General features: G+C 53.5%; 1 protein-coding gene across 2 annotated transcripts; it reads left to right on the forward strand.

The window, feature by feature from the left end:
- The first annotated feature begins 1206 nt into the window (after positions 1-1206).
- Positions 1207-24403, forward strand: NLGN3 (neuroligin 3). 2 transcript variants are annotated; one of them, XM_015540666.2, is made up of 7 exons: positions 1207-1262; positions 3964-4617; positions 9393-9452; positions 11241-11390; positions 18895-19080; positions 21156-21945; positions 22557-24403. In XM_015540666.2, exons 2-7 carry the CDS (start codon positions 4161-4163, stop codon positions 23398-23400), a joined length of 2487 nt encoding a protein of 828 aa, XP_015396152.1. In that variant the 5' UTR covers positions 1207-1262; positions 3964-4160; the 3' UTR covers positions 23401-24403. The 2 variants fall into 2 exon arrangements, with proteins under 2 accessions (XP_015396152.1, XP_015396153.1); XM_015540667.2 differs by lacking the exon at positions 9393-9452.
- Positions 24404-25408: the final 1005 nt, after the last annotated feature.

Consider the following 25408-nt stretch of genomic DNA (forward strand, 5'->3'; position numbering starts at 1 on the left):
TGACTGTTGCTTACTCCCATGTTACTATAGAGAAAACCCAAAACTGTTGCTCCAGAGTCACATTTGGAACTGTGGCAGGGTCATTCTCAACCCCTTTGCCTTCAGGTTTGGGGCCCTAGATCTAAGGCTATTCAGGAGAGCCAAATGGTTTACTACAAAGGGGTCTTCTGGTGTGCGCAGCTGGGGCTGGAAGAGGACCAGCCTCAGCCTCGTGGATGGGTGGTACCAGATGATTTGACGACTTCAGGGTAACATCCAAGCCATAGTTGCACGGGATCACTGGGAAGTGTCAAGTGTGCTGGCAAAACCAGGAGCACCAATCAATACCCAAGCTCTAAAAAATAAAACAATAAAGTAAAATCCCACTTTGAGGTCCACAACACCCTTGCTCACATGGGACTTACTGAGTTAAAGAGTTGTGCTCACAAGGAATGGAACTCCCCGGCAGGGTCAAGGCAGACCTGGCCAGGGCTTTCTTCCAATCTGTTCTATCCTGCTGCGAACATTCTGAGGAACTACAGGGTTAGGGGCTTAGCTGGGATAAGGGACACTCCGAGGGACTTGGGGTGGGGGGTGGGGGCTAAACAAACTGCACAGGTGCACTACATATACAGAAACCCAACCCTGAGACCCAAAGAGGGCCGGATCTGGAGGGGAGAGACTCAGTGGTGGGACAAGTGGCAGGCTGCTGGTCTCTGTCTGACGTGCTCCAGCAGAAGCAGCAGGAAGGAACAACATTGACCTTTGAGAGAGTGACAGGATGAAAGCAAAGTGCCCCCACCCTCCGCTGGTTGCTGCTAGAGTTGCGCTGGTGCTGAGGAGGGAAGAGGCGATGGATGCTGAGCCAGGTGGAGGCTTGTCTTTTGTAGAGCACGACTGGGGGCTCCTGCAGGCAGTGCCTCAGTTTCTCCCTTTGTCTCAAGGTTGCAGGTAAAGTTTGAGCTAGCTGCCCTGGATGATCACCTGTCTTGAAATGAGAGGTGTGCGTGTGAGAGGGAGAGAGGGTGAGCAGAGCGTGCTTGAGCAAAGGAGGAATCGGGCCATGCCCCAGGACTTGAGCCATCTCTGGCACAAAAGGAGTTAATGGCAGGGACCGCGCCCCCCCGTGTCCGGGCACGCGCAGCGCGCCCCCTCGGTGCGCGGGCACAGCAGCCAGGCTGCCGGAGAGCAGATCTCGGGATTCAGGTGCGGAGCCCTTGGCCTGGAGGCGATATGGGTGGTCCGCGGCCCGGTTCAGTCGCCCGCAACAGCCCGGGGAACAGGTGAGGCCGCCTGCCCCGGTCTCTCATCCTCTAGCTGCCCATACCTTGACCCGATCCTATCCCCTCCCAATCCCGGGCTTCTCCACTCCCCAGCCAGTGCTCCCCATCCTTCTCAACCCCATGTTCTCCATCGGCACTCCTGACCACCAATCCAACCCCCCTCCGCTGCTCTCCTCCACCTCCTCCTTGAATCCCGCATCCCTATCATCCTACCACCCGTGGTACCTCTATTTCCACAGCCTGGCCGCATGCTCCTCAAAATACCCCTACTAAGGGCCCCCAGCCCTATTCCTGTATTGCACATTGCCAGTCCCCCCTCCCCCGCAGTGCAGCCCCATCCCTCTTCCATCATAGCATCTCACAGCCAGGCTCCCTCCCCCACTCTCTGCAGCCCCCCTCCCCCCCAGGCCTTTATCCTATCCTCCCCCATTCCGATGCAGCTCTGTCCCCCAATACCATTCCCAACCCGCGTAGCCCCCAATACTGCAATTCTCAATACCAGTCCATTCCTGCACAATGCCCCTCGCCCAATACTGCTCCAGCCCCAAAAGTACCCCAGATGCCACTCTAATCCCCAGCATTGCCTCCTCCCCTTGTCTTCTCCCAAACTGCAAGTTGGGCCAGGATGGAGATCTTGGCCTTAGGGACTCAGAGCGGGTCTTAGGGTACAGAGGGCGTTTGGGGGTCGGTGGATTTGTCTAGGTGTTCGCGGGGGAGGGGCTGCAGGGAATTGACTCTAGGGGGACTGGCATTTGGCACTGAAGGGTTACAGGGGAAGGAAGCATCCTGAAAGGGTTAATGGAATTTGTGGGGAGGGGCGGCACCGAAGGGGTTAATGGTGGGGGGGGGTTGCCGGCGGGGAAGCCGTGTGAATGAGCGGTCTGTGCCCCAGAGTTGCCATGGAGACGGTGAATGGGGGGATTGTGTGAACTCAGCTGCGGACTATTCCCCCCCCCCATACACACACACACCCACTCCCCCCTGCCCCACCTCCCTACTCCTACCCCTTCCTTCCCTTTCCCCTCCTCCCCCCAACCCGGGTGCATTCTGGGCAGTGTCTGGGATCTAACCCCCATACTTTACTCCCCATTTCCCCTGAGCCTCCACCCCTTCAGTTGCTTTGCCCGCCCTCCCTCCTCCTCCTCCTCCTCCTCCTCCTTCTTCCCTCCCTCTCTTTCTCCTTCTCTCTCTCTCGCTCTCGCTCTCGCTCTCGCTCTCGCTCTCTCTCTCTAGCTCGCTCTCTCCCTCCCTCTTCTTCCCTCTCCCTTCCACTCTCTCGCTCTGTCTCTGTCTCTCTGCCTCTCTCTCTCTCTCTCTCTCTCTCTCTCTCTCACACACACACACACACACACACACACACACACACACACACACACATTCTCATTCCCCTCTCTTGGTAGCCGATTCCGGGCGTTCCCAATCTCCCTCCCCCACCCCTTCAGCCAGTTCTTAAAGGAGCAGGCCAGCAATCTGGGAAGGCGGCAGAAATAGGGAAAACTAAAGTGTGTGTGTGGGTGTGTGTGTGTGTGTGTGTGTCCATGCAGCAGTGTCTGTGTGTGCCTGTGTTTATGTGTTGACTGTATAACTGTGTGTCAGAAAGCCCGTATATCTTGAGTGTGCTGTATTTCTGTTTCTGTCTCCACCTATGTGTCACCATTATGCTGTGTATGTCTCTGGATATTTACCTATGTGGTGTGTGTGATTCTGCTTCAGTAAGTCTCTGTGTGTGTGTGTTTCTGAATGTATTTCTCTGTGATTCTCTGGCTCTGTGAAGCTCTCTGTCTCAGACTGTGGGACTATATGAGGGGATCTCTGTGGGTTTGGAATATATGTCTCTGTGAGTGAATATCGCAGTGTCTGTGATCCTGGCTTGGTCTCTCTCACTCCCTCTTTGAGTCTTTGTGAGTTTATTTCCATGAGGCTCTGAGTGTGTGTCCCCCACACTCCGTTGTTTATTTTACACTGGCTGAGCATCAACAATGCCTGGGGTGCTAGGCAGAGCGGTTTCTGCCTCAGTTCTGGCACTCAGTGTGAATTAGAGATAGCCGACAGAAAGGACCAAGGCTTAAGACTTTGGGAGCAGTGAGGGCTGAAGAGAAATGTACAGGAGGGGCGCAGGAGGGTCTGGGGACTCTGGTGAGTGGCCATCCTGCCCCTTGCCCTGGTTGAGGGTGAGGGGGTCTCTATGTGGGACCTTTTGCCTATATGCTGCTTTTCCAGAACCCCAGAGTGAGGTTCACAATCCTTCCCTCTCCTCATGTGGGAGGTCCCCGTGTGGGGTTCCTGGGGCCGAGGGTCTAGAGAGTTCGGTGTTCACTTGTGGCGTGCTCAGGGACCTGGGCTCCATGTCCAGTCATCCCCACCCCCTGCTCCCACATGCTGCTCTGGCTCCAGCTGACCCTGATGAGCTCCATCAGCTGAGGAGTCAGAGTTGGGGACTAGGAGCTTTGCAGTGGCAACAACTGTCACCGTGCCAGTTCCCTAGGATTTTCCAACCATGCCAGGCACCTAGACTGGTTCTGACCAGCAGTGGAGATCATCCGTGGGTCCCTCGAGGCCCTGGCGCGGGAGCGCTCTCCTAACTGTAGGAGAGCAGCCCGAGCCCAGCAGGGCCCCAAAGACCCAGCTAGGCTCCTAGGCTCCTAGGCTCTGTAGCCCTCCCTGACCATCTTGGATGACGCATGCTTCCCTCTTTCCACAGGCCTGTCTGGCCCTGAGGGAGTCCCCTTTGTGAAGCTGTGGTGCTTGGACGACCTCTCTGCATTGCGGGGCACCTGTAGGTGTCCCTCGAGAGCTCAGTCTTGAGGTTCAAGTCAGTGTGGCCATGAAGGGGCTGCCTATGGGGCTGATGCTGTGACCCTGGAGTCTGCCTTTCCTGCCAGTCCCCCTGCCCGGAACATGTGGCTGCGGCTTGGCCCGCCCTCGCTGTCCCTGAGCCCCAAGTCCACCGTTGGCCGGAGCCTGTGCCTCACCCTGTGGTTCCTCAGCTTGGTGCTGAGGGCCAGTACCCAGGCCCCAGCGCCCACAGTCAATACTCACTTTGGGAAGCTAAGGGGTGCCCGGGTACCATTGCCCAGTGAGATCCTGGGGCCTGTGGACCAATACCTGGGGGTGCCCTACGCAGCTCCCCCCATCGGCGAGAAACGTTTCCTGCCCCCTGAGCCACCCCCATCCTGGTCGGGCATCCGGAACGCCACGCACTTTCCCCCAGTGTGCCCCCAGAACATCCACACGGCTGTGCCCGAAGTCATGCTACCCGTCTGGTTCACTGCCAACCTGGATATTGTCGCTACTTACATCCAGGAGCCCAATGAAGACTGCCTCTACCTGAATGTCTATGTGCCCACGGAGGATGGTGAGTGCTGTGGCCAGGCACTGTGCCCTCCCCGCCTCCCACCCGCCCTGTTGTGTTTGTGGCTCGCATGTGGTCGTGTGCCCTGCAGCATGCATCTGTCTGTCTGTGAAAATGCTTCTAACCATCACTCTGCTCGGCCTCCCCCCTTCCTCCTCCCTGTTCTTCCCTCTCCCAGCATTGTCTGAGCTCCCATGTGTGAGTGACACTGTTACCAGGAGGGGCCTGGCCAGGCCTGAGAGCTTTGACAGATCTAGGGCCAGAGTGCTGGATGGGGGTTCCCCGGGGGAGTATGGGTCACTGTTGGCAGCTGCCCGCGGGAGGATGCTGGCTCCACCAGGCCCCCCTGTTGCCATTCCGCCTGCTTTGAAAGGTGGTAGGTGTGTGTGGCCAAGGGAGCTGGGTGCGTGTGGGGGGCGGGGGGCAAGCCTGGTGGGCATTGCTTAGGTGCCTCCTCTTTGGCTAGCTGATGCCTCCTCCCGCGGGGGTCACACTAAGGTAAGTGACAGAAACAAGGAGATGGTGGGACAGGCTCTCTGCCATGTGCCGCCCGCAGAGCAGCTCTTGGGGCCTGGGGTGGGTGGGGGGTGCATGCCCCTGGGCAGAGGCCTCCTGTTATTTTTTAGTTTTTTATTCATTTTACAGTAAAGCGGATTTCCAAGGAATGCGCCCGAAAGCCCAACAAGAAAATTTGTAGGAAAGGAGGTAGGTAGCGAGCCGGCGGGGAGGGAGAGAGAGAGAGAGGGAGGGCTGCCTGCCCACCTGCCCTTGCCCCTGAAGACCCAGCCTTCCTTCAAGTAGCCAGGCTCAGGGGGCGGTCGGTGAGCAGGCATAAGCTCTACCTTATCCAAGGGCCCTGGCTGCTTTTCAGGGAGGATTTGGTGGCCTAAGGCAGGTTCAGAGCAGAAGCAGCAACCCCATTTCTGCCAGTCCCCCCAGCCCCAAGTTCTGCCTTAGTGCATGTGCCAAAGACAGAGCCTGGTAGTTCCACCTCGGGGGAAACTCTAGGCATTTGAGAGGAGCCAGGGACCCTGCTCTCTTCCTGGCTGGGGAGCCACCAGCTCATCCCTCCGTGCTTTTTCCTGGGTCCAAAGTCTAGACTCAGCTCTCTGGCCCTGAAGTTTAGAGCAAAGTTGTCCTGCCACCACGTCTGGCCAGAAGCCTGGCCAACTGACCCTGGCTAGTCTGGTGGCAGACCATGGGGGTCCCTGGGAACTAAGGACTCTGAAGGAGGCACGAGATCCTGAATTTTAAATTTACCCTCTTGCTCGGGAGGAATTTGGTCCCCCTGGGTCAAGGATCTTTCCCGTCCGTTTACCACGTCATGTTTTCCACAAAGCGCTTTCATGCTTAGCTCATAAAATCCTCCCCACGTCTCCGGAAGCTTCTAAGGCCTGAATCAGTTTCCCAATTTTACGGATGAGGAAACGGGCCCAGGGGAGTGACTTGCTGCTGCTCGAGGCCCTGTCGCTGGTCTGTGGCAGAGCTGCGACCCAAACCTGGGTCTCTTGACCCTCGGGGCAGTGTTCTTTCCACTATAGAACGCAAGGCAACTCCCATCTGCTCATTTTCACCTCCCTGCCTCTGGAAAAAAATGGTGAAATGTGGATGAGCTGGGCCAAATTGGCACCGGGAACAACTTAAGGAACAGGTAGAAAATCACAGCCTGCTCCGTACAACCTGTTGGCAAGCTTGGAGTCTGTTTTCCTTTGAAATCCTAGGGCAGGGTTTCCCTGAGTGGGGCCAGCAGGATTCCTTCGGGGCCCGGATGCTCCCCTGCTGAGGAAGTGTCTCCAGGGGCAGATTCCGGGAAGCCACATGCTGAGCCACATGCTGAGCGTGTTCTCCATGCGTTCTTGATGCACGGAGCGGGCCTGCTGCTCTGGGATAGTGCTCCACTACATCCCCACACCCTGCCCAGGACCTCACACGCACTAGGCCATCAGTAGACGCTTCTTTGCACAAAGGAAGGAGCATTCACGGTGCTGCAAAAAAGACTACAGGTCTGTGACCCACAAAGCCTGACTGAGTCGCAGCTCTTCTGCTAACTCACAGTGAGAGACTTCAGGCACGACTTTTCCCCCGTCAGAGCCTCTGCATCTGCCTCTGCGGGGAGGGAGGCGTGGAGGAGGGCATAGGGGACCATTGTGGCCTTAACATTCCGTTGGCATGTGAATGAATTCAGGAAGAGGGTCTCGTAGACCTGCTCTTCATGGGTTACTTCCAGGGGCGGTGGTGGGCGAGAGGACGGTAATGACATTCATGATAACCATTTCCTAGGAGGAATGATCTCCCTGGGGTGCCAGCGAGAGCCCAGGGCTGTCTGGTCCTGAGAGTTTGGCTATAGCACTCCCTGGCAGCTCCACTCAAATGCAAACATTTACCTATCATGATTGTTGACTGTGGGCAATGCCCGCGAGCTGGGCACTGTGGGGCTGTGGAGGGATATGAGGCAGAGGAAAGATTTAGAAATAAGTAAAGGCCTCACCACTACTCCAAAGAAGCTCCTATCCTGGTATTGGAACTCAGCTGGTTTAGCTAAGCCTCACAGGCCAAGCTGGGAAGTGAGTTCCAGACAGTGTGGGGGAGGGCATTTGGTCATTTTCCTTGCTTAGATCAGTTCCTTATCTGGGGCCTGGTGGCCATTTGGAACGGAATTACAGTCCCTGCTTCTTGGGGGAGATACGCCCACAGAGGTCATTAGGATTGTGGTGTGGGTAGGGTAGGCAGGACTGGCCTGGTTGGGATCCTGCAGCAGCACAGTGTTGGGACAGGGTATGGTGGTCGGGGTATGGTGGTCGGGCTGGCCGGGTGACCGCCATGGCAACAAGGAGTTGCTCAGCAAGTGCTAAGCTGAAGGAGCAAAGGCATCTGTGCAGAGGAGGCTGGGACCATGCGGCAACCCAGGGACGCTTGGGGGGGGGCGGGGGCTGGGGGCGCCGAGGAGGTGGGGGTAGAGGAGGTGGGGGTAAAGCGGACTCACCTTCTAAGTCAGTGCCCACAGGAAGTAAGGGATTTCTGGGGGAAGACCTGCCCCATCCCCCCACTTTCACCCCCATCAAGCTGGAGGGAATTCACATTTAGGGATGAGGAATTCCTTTCCGTGTGGGGTTCTGTCCATTGCGTGGATGATGCTGTCCCGTGCCCCACAGGGTTTCTGAGGGCAGTAACTGGCAGGTGTTAAGAGGGTAGGTGCCACTGAAAGTCCGGGAAGCCGGAGGCAGTTTCTGCCCCTCGGGGCCGGGCTCTTGCCCTAGTCGAAAAGCCATTTTGTAATATGAGGGCGGTTCCTGTTTTGATTAATAGCTGTGAGGGAATTCAGTCACCAGAGCCCAGACCAGCTGATAAAGAGGGCTATTTGCTGCCTCCAGGCTGAGAGCATCTGGTGTCACAGACAAGAGGGTAAGCCCTGGGGTGCTGGCAGAATGACCTCAGTCTCCCTACTCTGACCAGCTTCCAGGCAGTAGGTCCTCTTTCTCCACAGCCACGCTCAAGATGCACGTCTCATCAACTTAGAACAGGAAGGAGAGTTGGTGCCAGCTTACCCACAGGTCCTTAATGTCTCTCTTCTCTCCTCCGGTCCCTTCTTTTCTCTCCTTCCCTTCCCTCCCCTCCCCTCCATGCTCCACCTCTTTCTCACTGATGTTTTCCTTCCCTTTCCCCACACCCCCCACCAACCCCGTCCTGGAAAGGTGGCATGGTGCAGTGGAAAGACCATGGGCTTTGGAGTCAAGTAGACCTGGGTTTGAATCTGACCTCTAGCACTTCCTAGCTATGTGATCTTGAGCAAGTCACTTTACCTCTCTGAACCTCAGTTTCCCCATCAGTGAAACAGGAATAGAGACAGTGCCTACCTCATTGGGGTGTAAGGATCAAACCATATGGCAGAAGTAGAGTGTCTGGCACATGGTAAATATTCAGTAGATGGTAGGAGCTATTACCATTATTCCTGTCTCTCTGTCTCCCTCCCTCTCTCTCCATATCTCTTTCTCTCTCTCTCTCTCTCTCTCTTTCTCTCTCTCTCTCTCTCTCTCTCGTCCCTTTTTCCTTCTCCCTTTTCCTTCTTTCCCTCCCTCCCTCTCTGGCTCTCTCTAGATCTCAGAGCAGCGCTTACTGCTCTTAGACCTGGTTCCTGTGAGCAGGAACCCCATTTGCCATTAGCCAGAGCAGGGGGCCCCAATGAGGAAGACCAGAGGGAAAGCTTCATCTCCCAATTTTTTCCTCTGGGAATCAGGGTCAGCTGAGGCCCAGCTTGAGCCTTCCCACTGGGCCCAGGTAGCTCAGGGCTGGGCACCCCAGTACCCGTCTCTGCCCGAATAGCTCATGTCCATGTCCAACATGCTGGCGATGCCATCTCTCACCCTCAGTGCCTGCCCCTGCTCTCCAGCTCAGCCTGCCTACGTACACGTGCACAGCCCCTCCCACCCGGAGGAAATCCTTTCCCTGAGTGGGTCTCTGGCTCTGTGCCCTGGCCCACGGGCTGCTACCTCCTTCCTAACTGGGAAGGTAGTTGGTTGAGATGGGCTGTTGGGGGCAGGGAGGCGGGGTAGGGAGGTGCAGGGAGGCCAGCACCGCAGGGGTCTGCAACACCATCCTCCTGATGAAGGTCTGGGCCTCAGCCCACCCATTCCCTCAGTTCTTGCCATCCCTCCTGCCTGTCCTGGGCCCAAGCCCAGAGCTGGCTTGCTGGGCCACACTGCAGTCATGCTGTTTTTGAATTCTCTCTCTGTTTTGTTCTCTGTTCTGTGCTGTTGTGTCTCCCCGTGTCTGGTCCCCAGGATCCGGCGCTAAGAAACAGGGCGAGGACTTAGCGGATAATGACGGGGATGAAGATGAAGGTATTTGGGGGCTGCAGGGTGCGGCGGCTGGTGCATGGCACAGAGCCCCTCCCCCTCTCGATGGGGAGAAGCCCCGTCTGTCTGTCTGTCCGTCCGTTGGTGTGTTTCTGTTCCTCTATGAGGCTGTTGGGCTGTTCATCCATCTTTGGCCTGGTTGGCCGCTGGGAGTTCCAGGGTGATGGACACGGCTGGCTGGAGCAGGGGACCACAAACAGAGCCATGGGGAAGGCATCCTCCTCGCCCCGGTCCCCTACCGCCCCCCCGCTCCGTCCTCAGTCCTCCAGTAGAAGCAGCCACTGCCAGAGACAGCTTCCTCCCCCATCTTCTGTGGTTCATGGGCACCTGCCCCGACTGATCAGCAGGGAGAGTGGAGAGAAAGCAGGGCTGAGGGAGGGCGAGGAGAGGCGTGAAGGAAACCGGATGGCGAGGAGATACCTGTGTTTCATTGCGGAGGCCCCTGTGTGTTAGGGGGAGACTGGCTCCTGGGAGAGGGGCCCAGCAAGATGTTGCACTGAGGAGTGAGGCAGTGACAACTGAAGGGGCTGGAGCATAGCACTACCGAGAACCTCCACGGCCATCTCCCAGAAAGAGAGACTCGGCCTCAGGGCCAGGGGCTGTGATAGGCTCAGGACAGGGCCAGAAAGGCTGAGGGCTACAGTGCCAGGCTGAGGCCAGGACACCACAGCCCAGTTAGTAGATGGCATGAGATCCTTGCGTGATGGTTGAACCAGTCTTCCTTCCTCCTTGGGAAAACAGGGTGTGTTTGCTTGGCAGCAGAGAACATCCCCTTCCACCTCCCTGCCCTGGCCCTGCCCACCCCCCGGGGGGGGCCAAGCAGCTCAGGGGGAGCCCCACTGGTGGCTGGTAGGGCCGTGCCGCTGGGGCAGAGTGTTGTTGGTCCAGCTCACACACTGAGAGGCTGCAGGTGGAGGTGGTCAGGTGGAGAGCTTTCTCTAGACGGCCCAGCCCCAGTGCCACTGTGCCGCCTGGACTTAGGAGCAGGCGGCTTGAAGGTCTCTCCTTGAATGGCCTCTGGGGAGGCTCCACCTTCATCTTAATGCTGACTGGGGGCGGGGGTCTCTCTCCTTCTTAGTTCCGGCCCTCTCCTCTTCCCCATCCCCTGTGCTTCCAGTTAAGTCTGCCTGGTGCCCGGGGAGAATGGGGTAAATGAGCACATGGCTGAGAAACCATGTCAGTAAGGTTCCCCCCACCCCATCTCTGCCATTCACCCCCTTTTACCCACACCCTTCCTTGTTCTCTCCCTGTGCCACCCCTTATTCCCACCCCTCTTGTCTCTGTCTGCACTGGGGGGCCAGCTGCTGCCAATGGTCGTATTTCCATGTAACTGGTCTAGTCTTGGGGGTTTCAGGGCTCGCCAGCCCCTGCTCTCTGAAGCTATGTCAGGTCCCAGGACCCCTGGGTGCCCAGGGCAGGGACTCACTCGATTCACCTAAGAGAACAGCCCTTCCTTTTCCTCCTGCTCCCCGTCCCCAGAGCCCAGCCATGGCCTACCTGAGCCTGGATGTATCAGGCATGGCTGACTGCCTTCAGCTGTGAGGCTGAAACCAGAGTCTTTACAAACATCACTCAAGTCCAACTCTGGCCAAGTCTCTGGCTGATGCTTGAGCTCCAGGCTGAGCAGTCCCCATGAGTGCTGCCCTCAGAGCTGGCGGTGGTGTCCTGGCACCTGGGATAGCTTTGCTGCCCACACCCCCCCAGGGCTGGCTGGAGGGGGTGAGGGAGGAAGGGCATCCTACCCAGCCTGTGTCTTACCCCTTCTCCTTGCAGACATCCGGGACAGTGGCGCTAAGCCCGTCATGGTCTACATCCATGGAGGCTCTTACATGGAAGGGACAGGCAACATGATTGATGGCAGCGTCCTCGCCAGTTATGGCAACGTCATCGTCATCACCCTCAACTATCGTGTTGGGGTGCTAGGTACGGTTCCTTGCTAGGTGCCTAGAAGGAAGCCTGGGTTCTCAGGGAAGGAGGAAAGAATGCTGGGGACTTAATGCTGGCCTTGGTTCTCTAGCTGGTGCTAATGCCCATAGTCAAAATGTTGTTATCACATGGCCCCTCCCCAAGTGCTGGAAGCTCCTGGAATGTTCAGCTGCCACTGGAAATTCAATTCAACCCCCACACCTTCTCTGTCTTTTTTTAAAATGTATTTTGTTGTTGTTTTTATTTTCATGTTTTTTATATATTTTTGAGAGAGCCCAAGTGGGGAAGGGGCAGAGAGAGGGGGACAGAGGATCTTAAGCGGGCTCTGTGCTGACAGCAGCAAGCCCGCTGCAACCTCCACACCTTCTCTTAAGTCTCAAGCCAGGTCTCTGCTTTCAGACTTTTGCTTGGCTGAGTTTTGCAGGGCCCATTAATTTTCTGGTGTCCTTCCCTCATCCCTGCCCACCCATGCCCACATCCCTAAAACCTCCACACATACAGGGATATTCCTCCTAGCCAGTCACATATCCACACACCCACGTACCCTCACATGTTCACACATCCACACTTCCCACCATACACCTCCATGCTTATGATCATTTCTCACGTACCCCACAAATACACACATACAACTGTAAACATATAGGCGCCCCACATCCACACCTACAAACTCCCTCTCACATACACACGTTCCCCTGCCACTCCATATACTCCCCACACATACAGTTTTCCCACACACACATATCCTCGTACCCATATACCTCTGTACACTCTACATCCATACCCCATACGTACGCAGTTATCTCCCACTCTCCCCATTCCCATAGATCTCTCCCTCCACATCTCCATATCCACATCTATACTCATACACACTACACACGCCCACATTCCCACTTCCTTCTACCCCCATGTATATGCTCTATGCAAAGACCCACACCCCGCACATTCACATCTACACATAAACCCCACACACGTATACCTTAAATGCATATACATATTCCTTCCACACATACACACACATCCCTGTATCCCCCTTCACAGCCCACTTTCACACCTACTCCAACACCCACATACACATATGTCCCTCACCTTCCCCACATGAATACAAACCAACATTCCCCCCTCCCTATGCATATACATCCATACCTGCACGTCCACACCTCCCCACCCCACGCTTACACAAATACGACAGACACACACACATACACACACACACACACACCTCCTATCCTTGCTTCCACATCTATGTATGCATCCTGCACACTACACTTATGTATCTCCCCACCATATGTAGATATCCATAGGCCTCCAGCACATGTACCCACATTCTTACATACACATACATACATAGACACTCTTCCCATACATACCCTGGATACATACAGCCAGTGTACATATGTACATATTCCCCCACCCTACCCAACAAATATGTACATATCCATATACCCACACCTGGCCATCCAAACTCATCTGTGCACATACTCCTGTACTCACCCCCACACCGGAGCATACCCCACATGTCCATACCCTGTATATACACACGGACACATTTCTACTACTCTCTCCATGCCTACCTCCCCTTATACTCCCACCCCATTATACAAATGCACCGCCACACATACACACTAATTTCCCAAACGACTCCTCATCCATACCCATGTGCCCTTCCGCACACATAGTCTGCCGTCCACCCGCTTGTTTGGGTGATTTAAATGTATATGCATTTAAATCTGTGCTGTATCTTCCTTGGTGACTCTTTTTATTTTATTTTATTTTATTTTTCCTTGGTGACTCTTAATGCCTATCTGTGGCCAAGGTCCTGAGGTAAACAAGTACCTTAGAGCATGTGACTACACATACAGGGTCTGGCTCCCTTTCAGATGCCCACTCAGGCCTCAGAGGGCACATGCGGTCACATATCCTGTACTTTCATGAGGAAGACAACTTCTTCGCTGGTGGGCTTGTATCTTCAAAGTTCCAGTGAGGGGTCTAGGCTATACATCAGGTCTGTAGGCCTGGATGCCGCACCAGCAAGGGCATGATTTATTCCATGGCCAGTTGGCTGACAGGACCTTATTTTACGTATTTATTTTTTATTTTTGTATAATTTGTTTTAATGTTTATTCTTGAGAGAGAGAGGGAGAGAGAGAGAGAGAGAGAGAGAGAGAGAGAGAGAGTGAGCATGAGCGTGCACAAGCAGGGAGGGGCAGAGAGAGAGGGAGACACAGAATCGGAAGCAGGCTCAGGCTCCAAGCTTACAGGACCTTATTTTAATTTGCTTCTGAGTGTACTGTTTTTGCCAGTTCTAATCCCAGAGGCCCTGGTGCTTCAGTTCTGGGAGCAGTTTATGAACACGGAAAGGCAAACTTTTCTTGACTTACTCTTAACGCTATGTGGGGTAGCAAGACACCTTTTTTTGGGTTTAGACAGGAGACATGATATTCCCTGAAAAAAGTGGAGCCCATGTCCCTTCGGTGGCATCTGGATAGTGGGCATGAAGCGTGCAAGGCCTCTCTCCCTGGTCTCTCTTGGCTGGCTACTGGGTTTGCGTTGCGTGATTCTGCCGCTGCTCCTCCGTCTTTATGAGTTGCCCCAGACATCACAGGAAGGCTCCCTTAAGTGTTCTGTCCTGTTGAGGAAGGGGATCTGAGTCTCTGACAGTAAAAATGGTACCATGAAGGTGGCTGTAAATATACACACTCGGGCTGCACAGTCCCTGAAGGGTATACAGGAGTAAGGTCACATAGGTATACAGGCACACATACCCAGTAGCTGAAGGCCAAAAGTAATTTGCTACTTTATTTATTTGAGAGAGATTGACTGCGAGTGGGGGGGAGGGTGAGAGGGAGAGAGAGAGAGAGAGAGAGAGAGAGAGAGAGAGAGAGAGAAAGAATCTCAAGCAGGCTCCACACTCAGCAAGGAGCCCTGATGCAGGGCTCGATCCCACGACCCTGGGATCATGACCTGAGCAGAAATCAAGAGCCGGACGCTTAACCTACTGAGCCGCCCAGGAGCCTGTACTACTTTATTTTCTTAGTGAGAGTGATAGAAAATATTCCATTCAGCTGCTTTTATTGTTTTAAAAATTTTTAATGTTTATTTATTTTTGAGAGAGAGAGAGAGGGAGACAGAGAATCCAAAGCAGGCTCCGTGCTGTCAGCGCAAAGCCAGATGTGGGGCTCAAACCCATGAACTGTGAGATCATGACCTGAGCCGAAGTCGGATGCTCAACCAACTGAGCTACCCAGGCGGCCTCAGCTGCTTTTAAAAATTAGGAACACAAAGTTCCATTCCATTTTTTTTTTTTTTTTATTTTTGGGACAGAGAGAGACAGAGCATGAACGAGGGAGGGGCAGAGAGAGAGGGAGACACAGAATCGGAAACAGGCTCCAGGCTCCGAGCCATCAGCCCAGAGCCTGACGCGGGGCTCGAACTCACGGACCGCGAGATCGTGACCTGGCTGAAGTCGGACGCTTAACCGACTGCGCCACCCAGGCGCCCCCCATTCCATTATTTTTATTGGAAAGCCCAGAGAGTACCAAGAATATGCTTCAGTTCCATATTATTGGACCAGCTGGGGTTGCAGGAGAAGAAAGAGTGGAGGAGCAGGGAAAAGAGGGGAGAAAAGTAAGGAAGAGGGGCGGGGGGAGAAATGGGGAAAAGAGTGACACAGAGAAAGGAGGCAGAAGGAGAGATTCAGGATCTGAAGCATCACTTGAGAGCTGTGGGCTGCACAGAAGGCTGTTGCAAGTGAGTGCTCCCTGTGGTATCCCAGTTTGCCGATTACTGCACAACTGTTCTTTGGGCTTCTATATCCTTTAGGCTTCCTAACCTTTGGGGGAGTCTTGGACCCCTTTGAGATTCTAATGAGAGCTATGGATTCTGCCCCATAAAAATGTGCACACACAAACCTATAGAAATGGTTCCATGGATACCACCAAAACTCATCCCTGGAACTCAGGTTAAGACCCCCCCCCACTGCCACTTTACCACCTCCTCTCATTTGGATAACCAGAACAGCACATCTGGGGGCAGGAATACTGTAAAGCCTTGGTTTGCGAGCACAATTCGTTCCGGGAACATGCTTATAATCCAAAGGACTCGTATATCAAAGTGAATTTCAAGAACCATTGGCTCCAGTTGTGATCATGAATGTCAGTTTGGTATCACGTACTACTTGTAACACAAGACATTGCTCATTTATCAAGTTAAAATTTATTAGAGGTGTTTGCTCGTCTTGCAGAACACTCACAGAACAAGCTACTCGCAATCCAAGGTTCCACCGTATTATTCTTTGGACTTCAGCAGTTAATGATCATGATATTACCCAGACCTCAGGAGTCACAAACTGAGATTCGGTCAGAAGTTCCCCACCCCTTCCTGTGTATCCTACACTGCCTGCTCTGGAACACAAATGTAATCAATGAGCCACTGATTGGATTCTGGGTCCATACAAGATGTTTTTGTCTCTTGATGCCAGATGCAGAACATAGATTTGTCCCTGACACTTGGGGACTTTGCTGTGTAGCTGAGACTGTCATTTTGTTTCTCAAAACATCCCAGATCAGGCGGCCAGTTTTGGACTCCAGTTACATGCAAACATTCAGCCTCCCTTCGGCTTCTCTGGAAGCACTGAGCCCAAAAAGATGGTTTACTCTGAGGTGCTTGTTTGGACATCTTGAGTGATTCATTTATTTGGAGAATGTCACAGGCCAGTCCGTGGATCCCATCCTATTATTTGAGGAACCCCCATGGGGCTTGAGACCAACAAAAGAAAAGGACCCCAGCAGGATATAGGATGTGGACATCCCTGGGGCTGAGGAAGTAGGGGTTTGCCAATTCTGGGTGCTAGAATTTAATCCTACATCTTTGCTCAGGTACCCTCCAGGCAAACTGAAAACCTGGTAAACGTCAAGCGTTGAGTGACAGAGATATCTGGTTTGGGTACACTGTGCCAGATTCCCTCATCTCCTGTTGACAAGCAGCTAACCATGTACTGCAGTTTAAACTTGGACCCAGGGAGACTGTCTCAGATTTGTTCTGACAGTTCACGGAGTTTGGGATTTCAGCCCTCACCCTCACGTGGTTTCCATGGATGGCTGAGTTACTGGGGAACTAGCAGCGAGTGACTGCTCTCCCAGACTGCCAGGTTTTGTGTGCTCGTGGTCAGTCATGTTGGATCCAGCTTGATCCCGTCGGATAATAGCTCTTCACGCAGGACTGTTGTAGTAGGTACATTTGACATGGCGTCATCCGCGTGCTTTATGCCTCTCATCCCGAGGTTCATGGGAGCCTGGGAGCAGAAAGTGATGGTTGACTCCTCCACCCAGCCCTTTCAGGCCTTTGTTCCTAACCCAGGGAATCGATACATGTTGCACAAATCTCCTTTACCACATTCAAGCGCAGGCTCTTCTGCTGGTAGGACAGATGTATTTGACACATTTCAGTGAACGATACCTCACCTCAGCCAAGGCTGAAGCCAAGTCTACTGTTGCTTTAAAAAAGAGAAAAGGGAAAGAAAATATGGAGGAGGGAGAAAGGAAGGGAGAGAGGACAGGCGGGCTAAGAGAAGCACATGGTGGTTTTTGCCAGAGGGTCTCAGGCTCAGACAGCTGGGTTGGGTCTTGGTCAGCACACTTTTTAAGACTCGCAGCAGAAGCTTCAGTTTGTGAATGGGCCAGGCAAAGGAGAAGCTGGTTCCCTTGTCTAGAGGAACAAGGGCTCCTCCGTTCATCCTTATTCAGGCTCTCTCTAATTCCTTCACGTTTCCTCACCAGGAACCTGAGGCTAAAGAGGGCTTGCGACTAGGTCCTGAGAGGAATAACTAAGTGCTTTACATACTTAATTGTACCAAACATAAATTAATAACACCCTTGAAGAGGATGAAATGAGCCCTTCTGCCGAAGCTAGAAACAGAAGGACTTGAGAAAGACAGTGATGAGGTCTTGTGCCTGCCTGAATCCATTTGAACCTGGCTTCTGCCCCTGGACTGCCAGAGAGCTCTCTGTGAGTGGAGGGAGCCTCCTCGAACATGACCTTGCACAAAGTTCATCCCAGGTGCTGCCACTGAGCTTTGAAATGTGGGGTCAAAAAATACTGAGCCAGGTATGGGTTTCTAACGTGTAGGAGTGCCACAGCTATGCACCTAGGAAGAACCCTTCCGAAAGCCCAGGGCAGGAGAAGGTAGAGCCTTCCAAGGAGCCTAGGGATCAAGGAACAGAGATGAAATGAGACAGCAGGATCAGTTTGAAATGGAAGCAGGGTGTGTGGGGGGGAATATAGGACATCTCTGTGAGATAGCCAGCAGGTGGGCGGGAAGGTAGTCTCCATGGCAACAAGTCTCCACAGCAGCAAATCCCAGCAGGTGGGTGGGAAGGTAGTCTCCATGGTGACATGTCTCCTCAGCAGCAAATCCCAGTGAGTGGGCGGGCGGGCGGGAAGACCTGTTTCTGTGGTAACACACTGCACCGACTTCCCGATTTCTCCACCAGATGAAAAACATGGTCCAACCCAGTGGTTTTCTAACTTTAGCAGGCATCAGAATCACCTGGAGAGCTTGTTAGAAACACAGATTGCTGGGCCTCCTCCCCAGAGTTTCTGATTCATTAGGTCTTGGAGGAAGGGAAATGAGAACCCGTCCTGACAATGAGAGGAGAGGGGCCACCTGAGGCCTGGGAACGAGGTGCAGATGGACTACCTCATACAGGAAGGGCAGGGAGAGCTTAGGAATTGTTGCCTCTTGGGATCTTCACTTCCTTCAGAGAGGGGAGGAAGGGGAAAGAGAAGTAACTTTAGATTTACCAACTGCTGAGCATATTAGAGATGCTTAGGTTCGTTTTATGCTTGCTACAACACTTTAAGCATTTTTTGAAAGTTTATTTGTTGATTTTGAGAGAGAGTGAGCATGAGCACGGGAGGGGCAGAGAGAGACAGAGACAGAGAATCCCAAGCAGGCTCCATGCTGTCAGCACAGAGCCCAACACGGGGCTCCATCTCACAAACTCTGAGATCATGACCTGAGCCGAAATCAAGAGTTAGATTCTTAACCGACTCAACCACCTGGGTGCCCCAACCCTTTGAAGCATTTTTATCTCCATTGTACAGAAGAGGAAATTACAGCCCACAGATTTTCAATAACTTGCCCAAGGCTATATGGCTAGTAAGCGGTAGAGTCAGGACTCGAACCAAGGACCATCTGACTCCAGGACCCCTGCTCTTCACTTCCTGCATTTTACCCCCAACTCGCAGCTGGAAGCATCCCCTTGGATAGTGTGCAGACCCCTCCCTTCAAACTGGAGAATGGGTGGGGGGCCAGGAGCCGGTCCTTCCTATATGGGTGGTGCTGGGCCTTGCAGAAAGAAGCAATGGTGTATAGTAGCTAGGCAGAAAGAACCACGCTGCGTGCTCATCCTCTGTCCTTGTGCCCCCATCTGCCTGCCATTATAACTCAAATCTGCCATCCCTCTGCCTTTACCGTCCTCATGCCCTCTGTTGAATCCAGGTTTCCTGAGCACTGGCGATCAGGCTGCCAAGGGCAACTATGGGCTCCTCGACCAAATCCAGGCCCTCCGCTGGGTGAGCGAGAACATTGCCTTCTTCGGTGGTGATCCCCGCCGAATTACCGTCTTTGGCTCAGGCATCGGTGCATCCTGTGTCAGCCTCCTCACGCTGTCGCATCACTCTGAGGGTGAGTAACACTTGGGGCAAAACCTGAACTAGAGAAGTGTCGGGCCTCCTAGGCTCCGGCGTGCCCAGGGGGATCAGCAGGCCCTCTTCTGACATTTCGGTATCCCTGTGGGGAGATGTGGGTTGGAAATGTTTCTCTAGGGGAAAGAAGGAATTCGCCCAGTGTGAGAGAGGGAAAGAGACAATCCTGTTTATATCCTGAGAAAGTAAGATCCTCTTTCTGATGTGGGAGTCAGATTTGGGTGACTGGGAGCAGACAGTCTCTCTGAAGGGACAGTGGTTTTTGGGAGGCCAGGGAGGGGGGGGACAGGGGAAATCTTTCAGTTTGGGAAGGACATGTGACTTCAGCGTAGATATCCGGGGTGGGAATTCATTTTTAGGTGTAAGAAACACTCATTCTCTGCCTTTCTCTGAAAAGCAAGTCTGTACAAGAGGGGAACCGTCCTTGAGCGAGGAGATGGGTCTGAAGTGAGGATCACTGACCTGCACGGTGGGCTTTTTCTAAGGGATTGGGGGTCTGTTAGCAGACTCCAGACCTCCTCCCAGGGCTGTATAACCCTCCTAAGGGAGACTCTCATTTTTACCGAAGGAAAGCCTCTATCCTTGCCATGGGTCCCTCTGCCAGTGAGTCTTCCAAGCAAGCCAAACAGGCCCTTTTTGGCTCAGCAGGAAAAGTTCTCTTCACCCTGGACTCTAGAGCACATTCTATCTCTGAGAGGCAAACGTGAGCTTCTCATGAAGAAGAGATCTTCCTGAAATAGGTGCCCTTCTTTGAAGTGAGGAAATCTGTGGGAGAGGACAAGGTTTTTTGTCGAAGTCAACCCTGTGAGTTAGTGATATTGTCACAGGAAGACTATCAGTCTCTCTTTGAAGAAGGGCTGTCTCTCTGAGAGAGAAAAATCACCTTCTCTGACCTAGAAATTCTGTCTCTGTCCCTCCAGGGACTACCCTGGTGAGGGAACACCATTGTGGGACCTGCATCACGCCTTAGAATGTGTTTCTAGGTGACAGTAATGGGGATGGGAATCTCATTCTCCACAAAGGAGGGTGAAGTGACTGGCTGTGAGGGTGTCCCTGTCTGAAAAGCGGAACGGTGTCTCTTCCGATTTCCCTGCGGGGAGAAGGCCTTTCTTGGAGTGGTGCTGTATTCTGTCTCCTAAGGGTCCTGGCTGCTGCAAAGCGTTGTTCTCTGCCTTTCTGCAATTGATTCATGGAGAAAAAGCAAGGCTGTCTCTTAAGTAGCAATCTATATTTCTTTCCCTCTCTTTCTACCCATGCAAACTGCCTTTCTCTTAGAGGAAAGGAATTGTGTGCCTGGGGGCCAGATTATTATCCCTCACTTGGGAATGTTGGGGCCAAGGGGATCATGATATCCCTTTCCCCCCCCCGGGGAGGGGGGACAAATCACCCACTTTTTGAGTTTGGGGGACTGGCTCTCTGTTGGCCAGGGGGAAACTGGATCTGAGGCATCAGTAGCTTCAGCAAAAGGAAACTCTCTGTGGAGACTACACCCTGGGAGGGCACGTTCCCTGGAGACTTTCACACCCCAAGGCCTTTGCCCTCGGGAATCGTTCCCCAAACTCCCAGAATGTGAGGCTCTCTCCTGCCTGCGTTTCTCATCTCTCATGAAAAAGACCCCTTTGTGGCAGAAGCGCCAGCTCCCTGGTGGTGCGCTGGCACAGAGCTGGGCCCAGCTGGGCAGGAAGCAAGGAGGGAAGACAAGGAGAGATAAAGAGAGGGAGCATAAGGAAGCTGATGCCTGGGACCCAAGGGGTTAATTCTTTCTGGCATTCCCTTAACCCTCAAGTTACCAACCGTCCTCCCAGAACAAGGAAGCAAGAAAGCAGGCAGGGGTCTAGTCGGCGCAGGGGCCTGGCAACCCCTCTGCTGGTCCTAATCCATCATCCCAGCCAAAAGGTTTGTTCTTCTTGCATAGCTCATTCCACCCGTAGGGCAGCCTCAGTAACAAAGGAAGGAGTGAGGAAATGTTGTAGTGTGTCCCTCAGGGACAGGCAAGGGAGGCCTAGGCTGTGGGTGATGTGACAGGTCTGATGTGGTGCCGCCTGTCTTCTGCAGGGCTTTTCCAGAGGGCCATCATCCAAAGTGGTTCTGCTCTGTCCAGCTGGGCTGTGAACTACCAACCAGTGAAGTATACCAGCCTGCTGGCAGACAAGGTAGGCTGTAACGTGCTAGACACGGTGGACATGGTGGACTGTCTTCGTCAAAAGAGTGCCAAGGAGCTGGTAGAGCAGGACATCCAGCCAGCCCGCTACCACGTGGCCTTTGGCCCTGTGATTGATGGCGATGTCATTCCTGATGACCCTGAGATTCTCATGGAGCAGGGCGAGTTTCTCAACTATGACATCATGCTAGGTGTCAACCAGGGCGAGGGTCTCAAGTTTGTGGAAGGGGTGGTGGACCCTGAGGATGGTGTCTCTGGCACTGACTTTGACTACTCAGTCTCCAACTTCGTAGACAATCTGTATGGCTATCCTGAGGGTAAGGACACCCTGCGGGAGACCATCAAGTTCATGTACACAGATTGGGCAGACCGTGACAATCCTGAGACCCGCCGCAAAACACTGGTGGCGCTCTTCACTGACCACCAGTGGGTGGAGCCCTCGGTGGTGACCGCTGATCTGCATGCCCGCTACGGCTCACCTACCTACTTCTACGCCTTCTACCATCACTGCCAGAGCCTCATGAAGCCTGCTTGGTCAGATGCAGCTCATGGGGACGAAGTACCCTACGTTTTTGGTGTCCCTATGGTAGGCCCCACTGACCTCTTTCCCTGCAATTTCTCCAAGAATGACGTTATGCTCAGCGCTGTCGTCATGACCTACTGGACCAACTTTGCCAAGACCGGGTAAGGAGAAATTGGGGGGTTGTTCTTCTTTGGGACCCCAGCATGCCCTCCCCTCTGCTCCTCTGTCTGAACCTCTTCCATCATCTCCTTTTTTAAAGATACTCCCAAAATCTTGCTTGGTAAACTCTTCCACCCCCTTCCTTCTTCCTTCTTTTGAGTCGTGCAATTTCTCGAAAATTTTGTTGAGGCTCAGAACTCACCTAGCACTAGGACCAAGCAGGAATGAGAGTTACCAGCAGACCTATTGGGGTTCAAGGTTAGATGGTCAGAGGCCTGGTGCATAAAGAGCCTTTAAAGGGTTCTTGGAAAAACTAGGCAGCTGAAAATATTGATGGATGCAGCGTAGCACGTGAGAAGAAAAAGCATCTACAGCATGACTTTACAGGATAGGCACAGGGAACGATGAGTTTCCATGATGCAGTGGGCAATAGGAATTCAGGGCTTGGGGAAGAGGAGGGGTATGGACAGAAGGAGGGACCCTGAAAAACATGGAAATGGTGGGCAGTTACAGACTATGGACGAGGTTCAGAAGTGGGTGTGAGAGGAAGAATTCTGGGCCCTTTCCTCTTGTAGGTAGAGTGGTGACCCCAGATTTCCATGTGGTATTTCAGGGATCCCAACAAGCCGGTCCCCCAAGATACCAAGTTCATTCACACCAAGGCCAACCGCTTTGAGGAAGTGGCCTGGTCCAAATACAATCCCCGAGACCAGCTCTACCTTCACATCGGGCTGAAACCAAGGGTCCGCGATCATTACCGGGCCACTAAGGTGGCCTTCTGGAAACACCTGGTGCCCCACCTATACAACCTGCATGACATGTTCCACTATACGTCCACAACCACCAAAGTGCCGCCCCCGGATACCACCCACAGCTCCCACATCACCCGCAGGCCCAACGGCAAGACCTGGAGCACCAAGCGGCCAGCAATCTCCCCTGCCTACAGCAATGAGAATGCCCAAGGGTCCTGGAACGGGGACCAGGATGCAGGGCCACTCCTGGTGGAGAACCCTCGTGACTACTCCACTGAATTGAGTGTCACCATCGCTGTGGGGGCTTCCCTCCTGTTCCTTAATGTTCTGGCCTTCGCTGCCCTCTACTACCGCAAGGACAAACGGCGTCAGGAGCCCCTGCGGCAGCCTAGCCCTCAGAGGGGAGCCGGGGCCCCTGAATTGGGAGCTGCTCCTGAGGAGGAGCTGGCAGCGTTACAGCTGGGCCCCACCCACCATGAATGTGAGTCTGGCCCCCCCCATGACACACTGCGCCTCACTGCGCTGCCTGACTACACACTGACCCTGCGACGCTCCCCTGATGACATCCCACTCATGACACCCAACACCATCACTATGATTCCCAACTCCCTGGTAGGGCTGCAGACATTGCACCCTTATAACACCTTTGCCGCAGGGTTCAACAGTACTGGCCTGCCCCACTCACACTCCACTACCCGGGTATAGCTCCAGCCTAGAGCACAGCCTATCTCCTGGCTTCCTCCCTCCCAGATCCACGAACACACATGCACACAGACACACAGCCACAGACACACATACACACACATACACACACACACATTCAGACATATATGTATACGCACGCACCCACACCCAACAGCAGACCCACCTGCACAAACAGATGGACGTGGACATGCACCCGCATGTACAAAAACACAAATAAGGAAGTAAACCTGAACAAACCCTTCAAACGGGGACGCAAATGAGTCCTTGGGAAACTGAGGACCCGTGGAACAGCAGCTGAAGCCAGCTCCCTGAGCCTGATCACAGACATTCCTGGGGGCCTGAAAGCACCAGCTGGACACCCCCCTTGGTGCTCGCCTTCCGCCTCTCTTGGAACTGCACCACCGACCAACTCCAGACTTGGGAGCTTTAAAGAGCAGGGTAGCTCTTTCTCCCCCAGACTTGGTCTTTTTTCTGGGTCTTGTTTTTGTTGATTTTTAAAACAATTTTGGAACAAATGCCTCTCCAACCCATGAGTGCAAAAGGCTCTGGAAGGGAGGCTCCAGGCCCAGGTCTCTCTGTCTTTGGAACCCCCAGCGCTCACACAATCCGACCAAGAAACATGACCCCAAGAAAGAAACAGATTTGAGCAAGACCATGGGGTGGAAGGAGGAAGGGGCTACCGCTGGATGGGGTTGGAGGGCCATAGGGGGAGAACCCTCCAGCCATCTCTGTGCCCCTGTGGATGGCTGCAGAGACTGCAGGGTGACCTGCTTTCCCCAAAGGCCGCACGCACTGGCCTGGCTAGACCAGGGGACCCTAGATTTGGTGAATGAGGTTCTAGTGGAGGCCATGTCATTATTGGGCCCCTGGGTGTAATCTGGGTTCCGCCTCTGCCCTTGGGGTAATGGTATCAGAAATTCGCCCCATTTTCTTTACAGAGTCTCTTTTGTGTCTGTCATTTCTCTTTCAAAAAGGCAGTGTTTTTTGTTGTTGTTGGCTTTTTTTTTTTTTTAAAGAAAAGTTCTTAAAACACTAACGGAAACCCATGGAGTTTGTCCTTTGTAAAATTTTAAACACAGTGTCTTGATATAAAAATAAAAAATCCAGTTAGCACTCCCAATCTGCCTCCCTTGCACAGGCCTTGCCCCAACAGACGCCCCCAGCAGGGCACCTCTGTGGGCTCAGAATCCAGCCTGCCTCTGCATCCCATGCCTTTAAGCTGAGACAAGTCTGGGCTGCACTCTGCTGGCCCCCCTGCACACATCAAGGCCTGTCCAATCTTAAGCAGGTTGCTGCCCCCATAACGTGCCCCACCAAGTCCCCCCAACACTCTGGGTTCCTGCAGCTGAAGCCTTCTCTCAGCACCACAGGCCTCCTAATGAAATGGCAAAAATAACACTTCCTCCTCCTCCTCCTCCTCCCCTCCTACTCCTTCTCCTCCCCCTCCCCCACTTTCTCACCAATGCCTCTGCCACTGCCCCCATCACCACCATCCTGCCTTCATCCTAGACTGGGGGCTAGGAAGAGGTGTGACCTCTAACATGCTGAAATTTTTTCTCATACATGACTGAATCCAGTGTAGCATCAGATATGTGGATGCCCCCTGGCCTTGGGTGACTGACAGAGCAGGTGCCCTTTCCTCCCCAGGGATACTTGTTTCCTGTTCTGTGAATTAAAATTGGAGAAGGCCCTGGGGCCCCTGGGAGAGATTTCTCTCCAGGGTTATCATCAGTGGCTCCCTGTCAACCCCGGGGGACAGATTCAGTGGGGCTCCACAGGGTTAGCATTATGGTAGTTCATATTATTCTCAGCGACCTGAAGGACTGAACCAGGAGTCTGCTCATCAAGTGTGACAGTTGGGCAAGGTTGCTGACACCTCAGAAACCAGGAATAGAATTCTTCAAAGTGACCCTGACAAAATGAGGGAGATGAACCAACACGACAGGATGATGTTCAGATGGGATCAACACAAGACCAAAACTGAGAACTAATATGCTAATATGGTACA

This window comes from Panthera tigris, chromosome X (assembly GCF_018350195.1).
Source record: "Panthera tigris isolate Pti1 chromosome X, P.tigris_Pti1_mat1.1, whole genome shotgun sequence".
In the NCBI taxonomy this organism is placed as follows: domain Eukaryota; kingdom Metazoa; phylum Chordata; class Mammalia; order Carnivora; family Felidae; genus Panthera; species Panthera tigris.

Bases quoted from the DNA above. Each gene is read 5' to 3' on its own strand.
- NLGN3 (XM_015540666.2), top strand. From the start codon at position 4,161: ATGTGGCTGCGGCTTGGCCCGCCCTCGCTGTCCCTGAGCCCCAAGTCC. The intron at 11,391-18,894 runs GTACGGTTCCTT...TGTTGAATCCAG, and splicing joins CTATCGTGTTGGGGTGCTAG to GTTTCCTGAGCACTGGCGAT. The intron at 21,946-22,556 runs GTAAGGAGAAAT...GTGGTATTTCAG, and splicing joins ACCAACTTTGCCAAGACCGG to GGATCCCAACAAGCCGGTCC.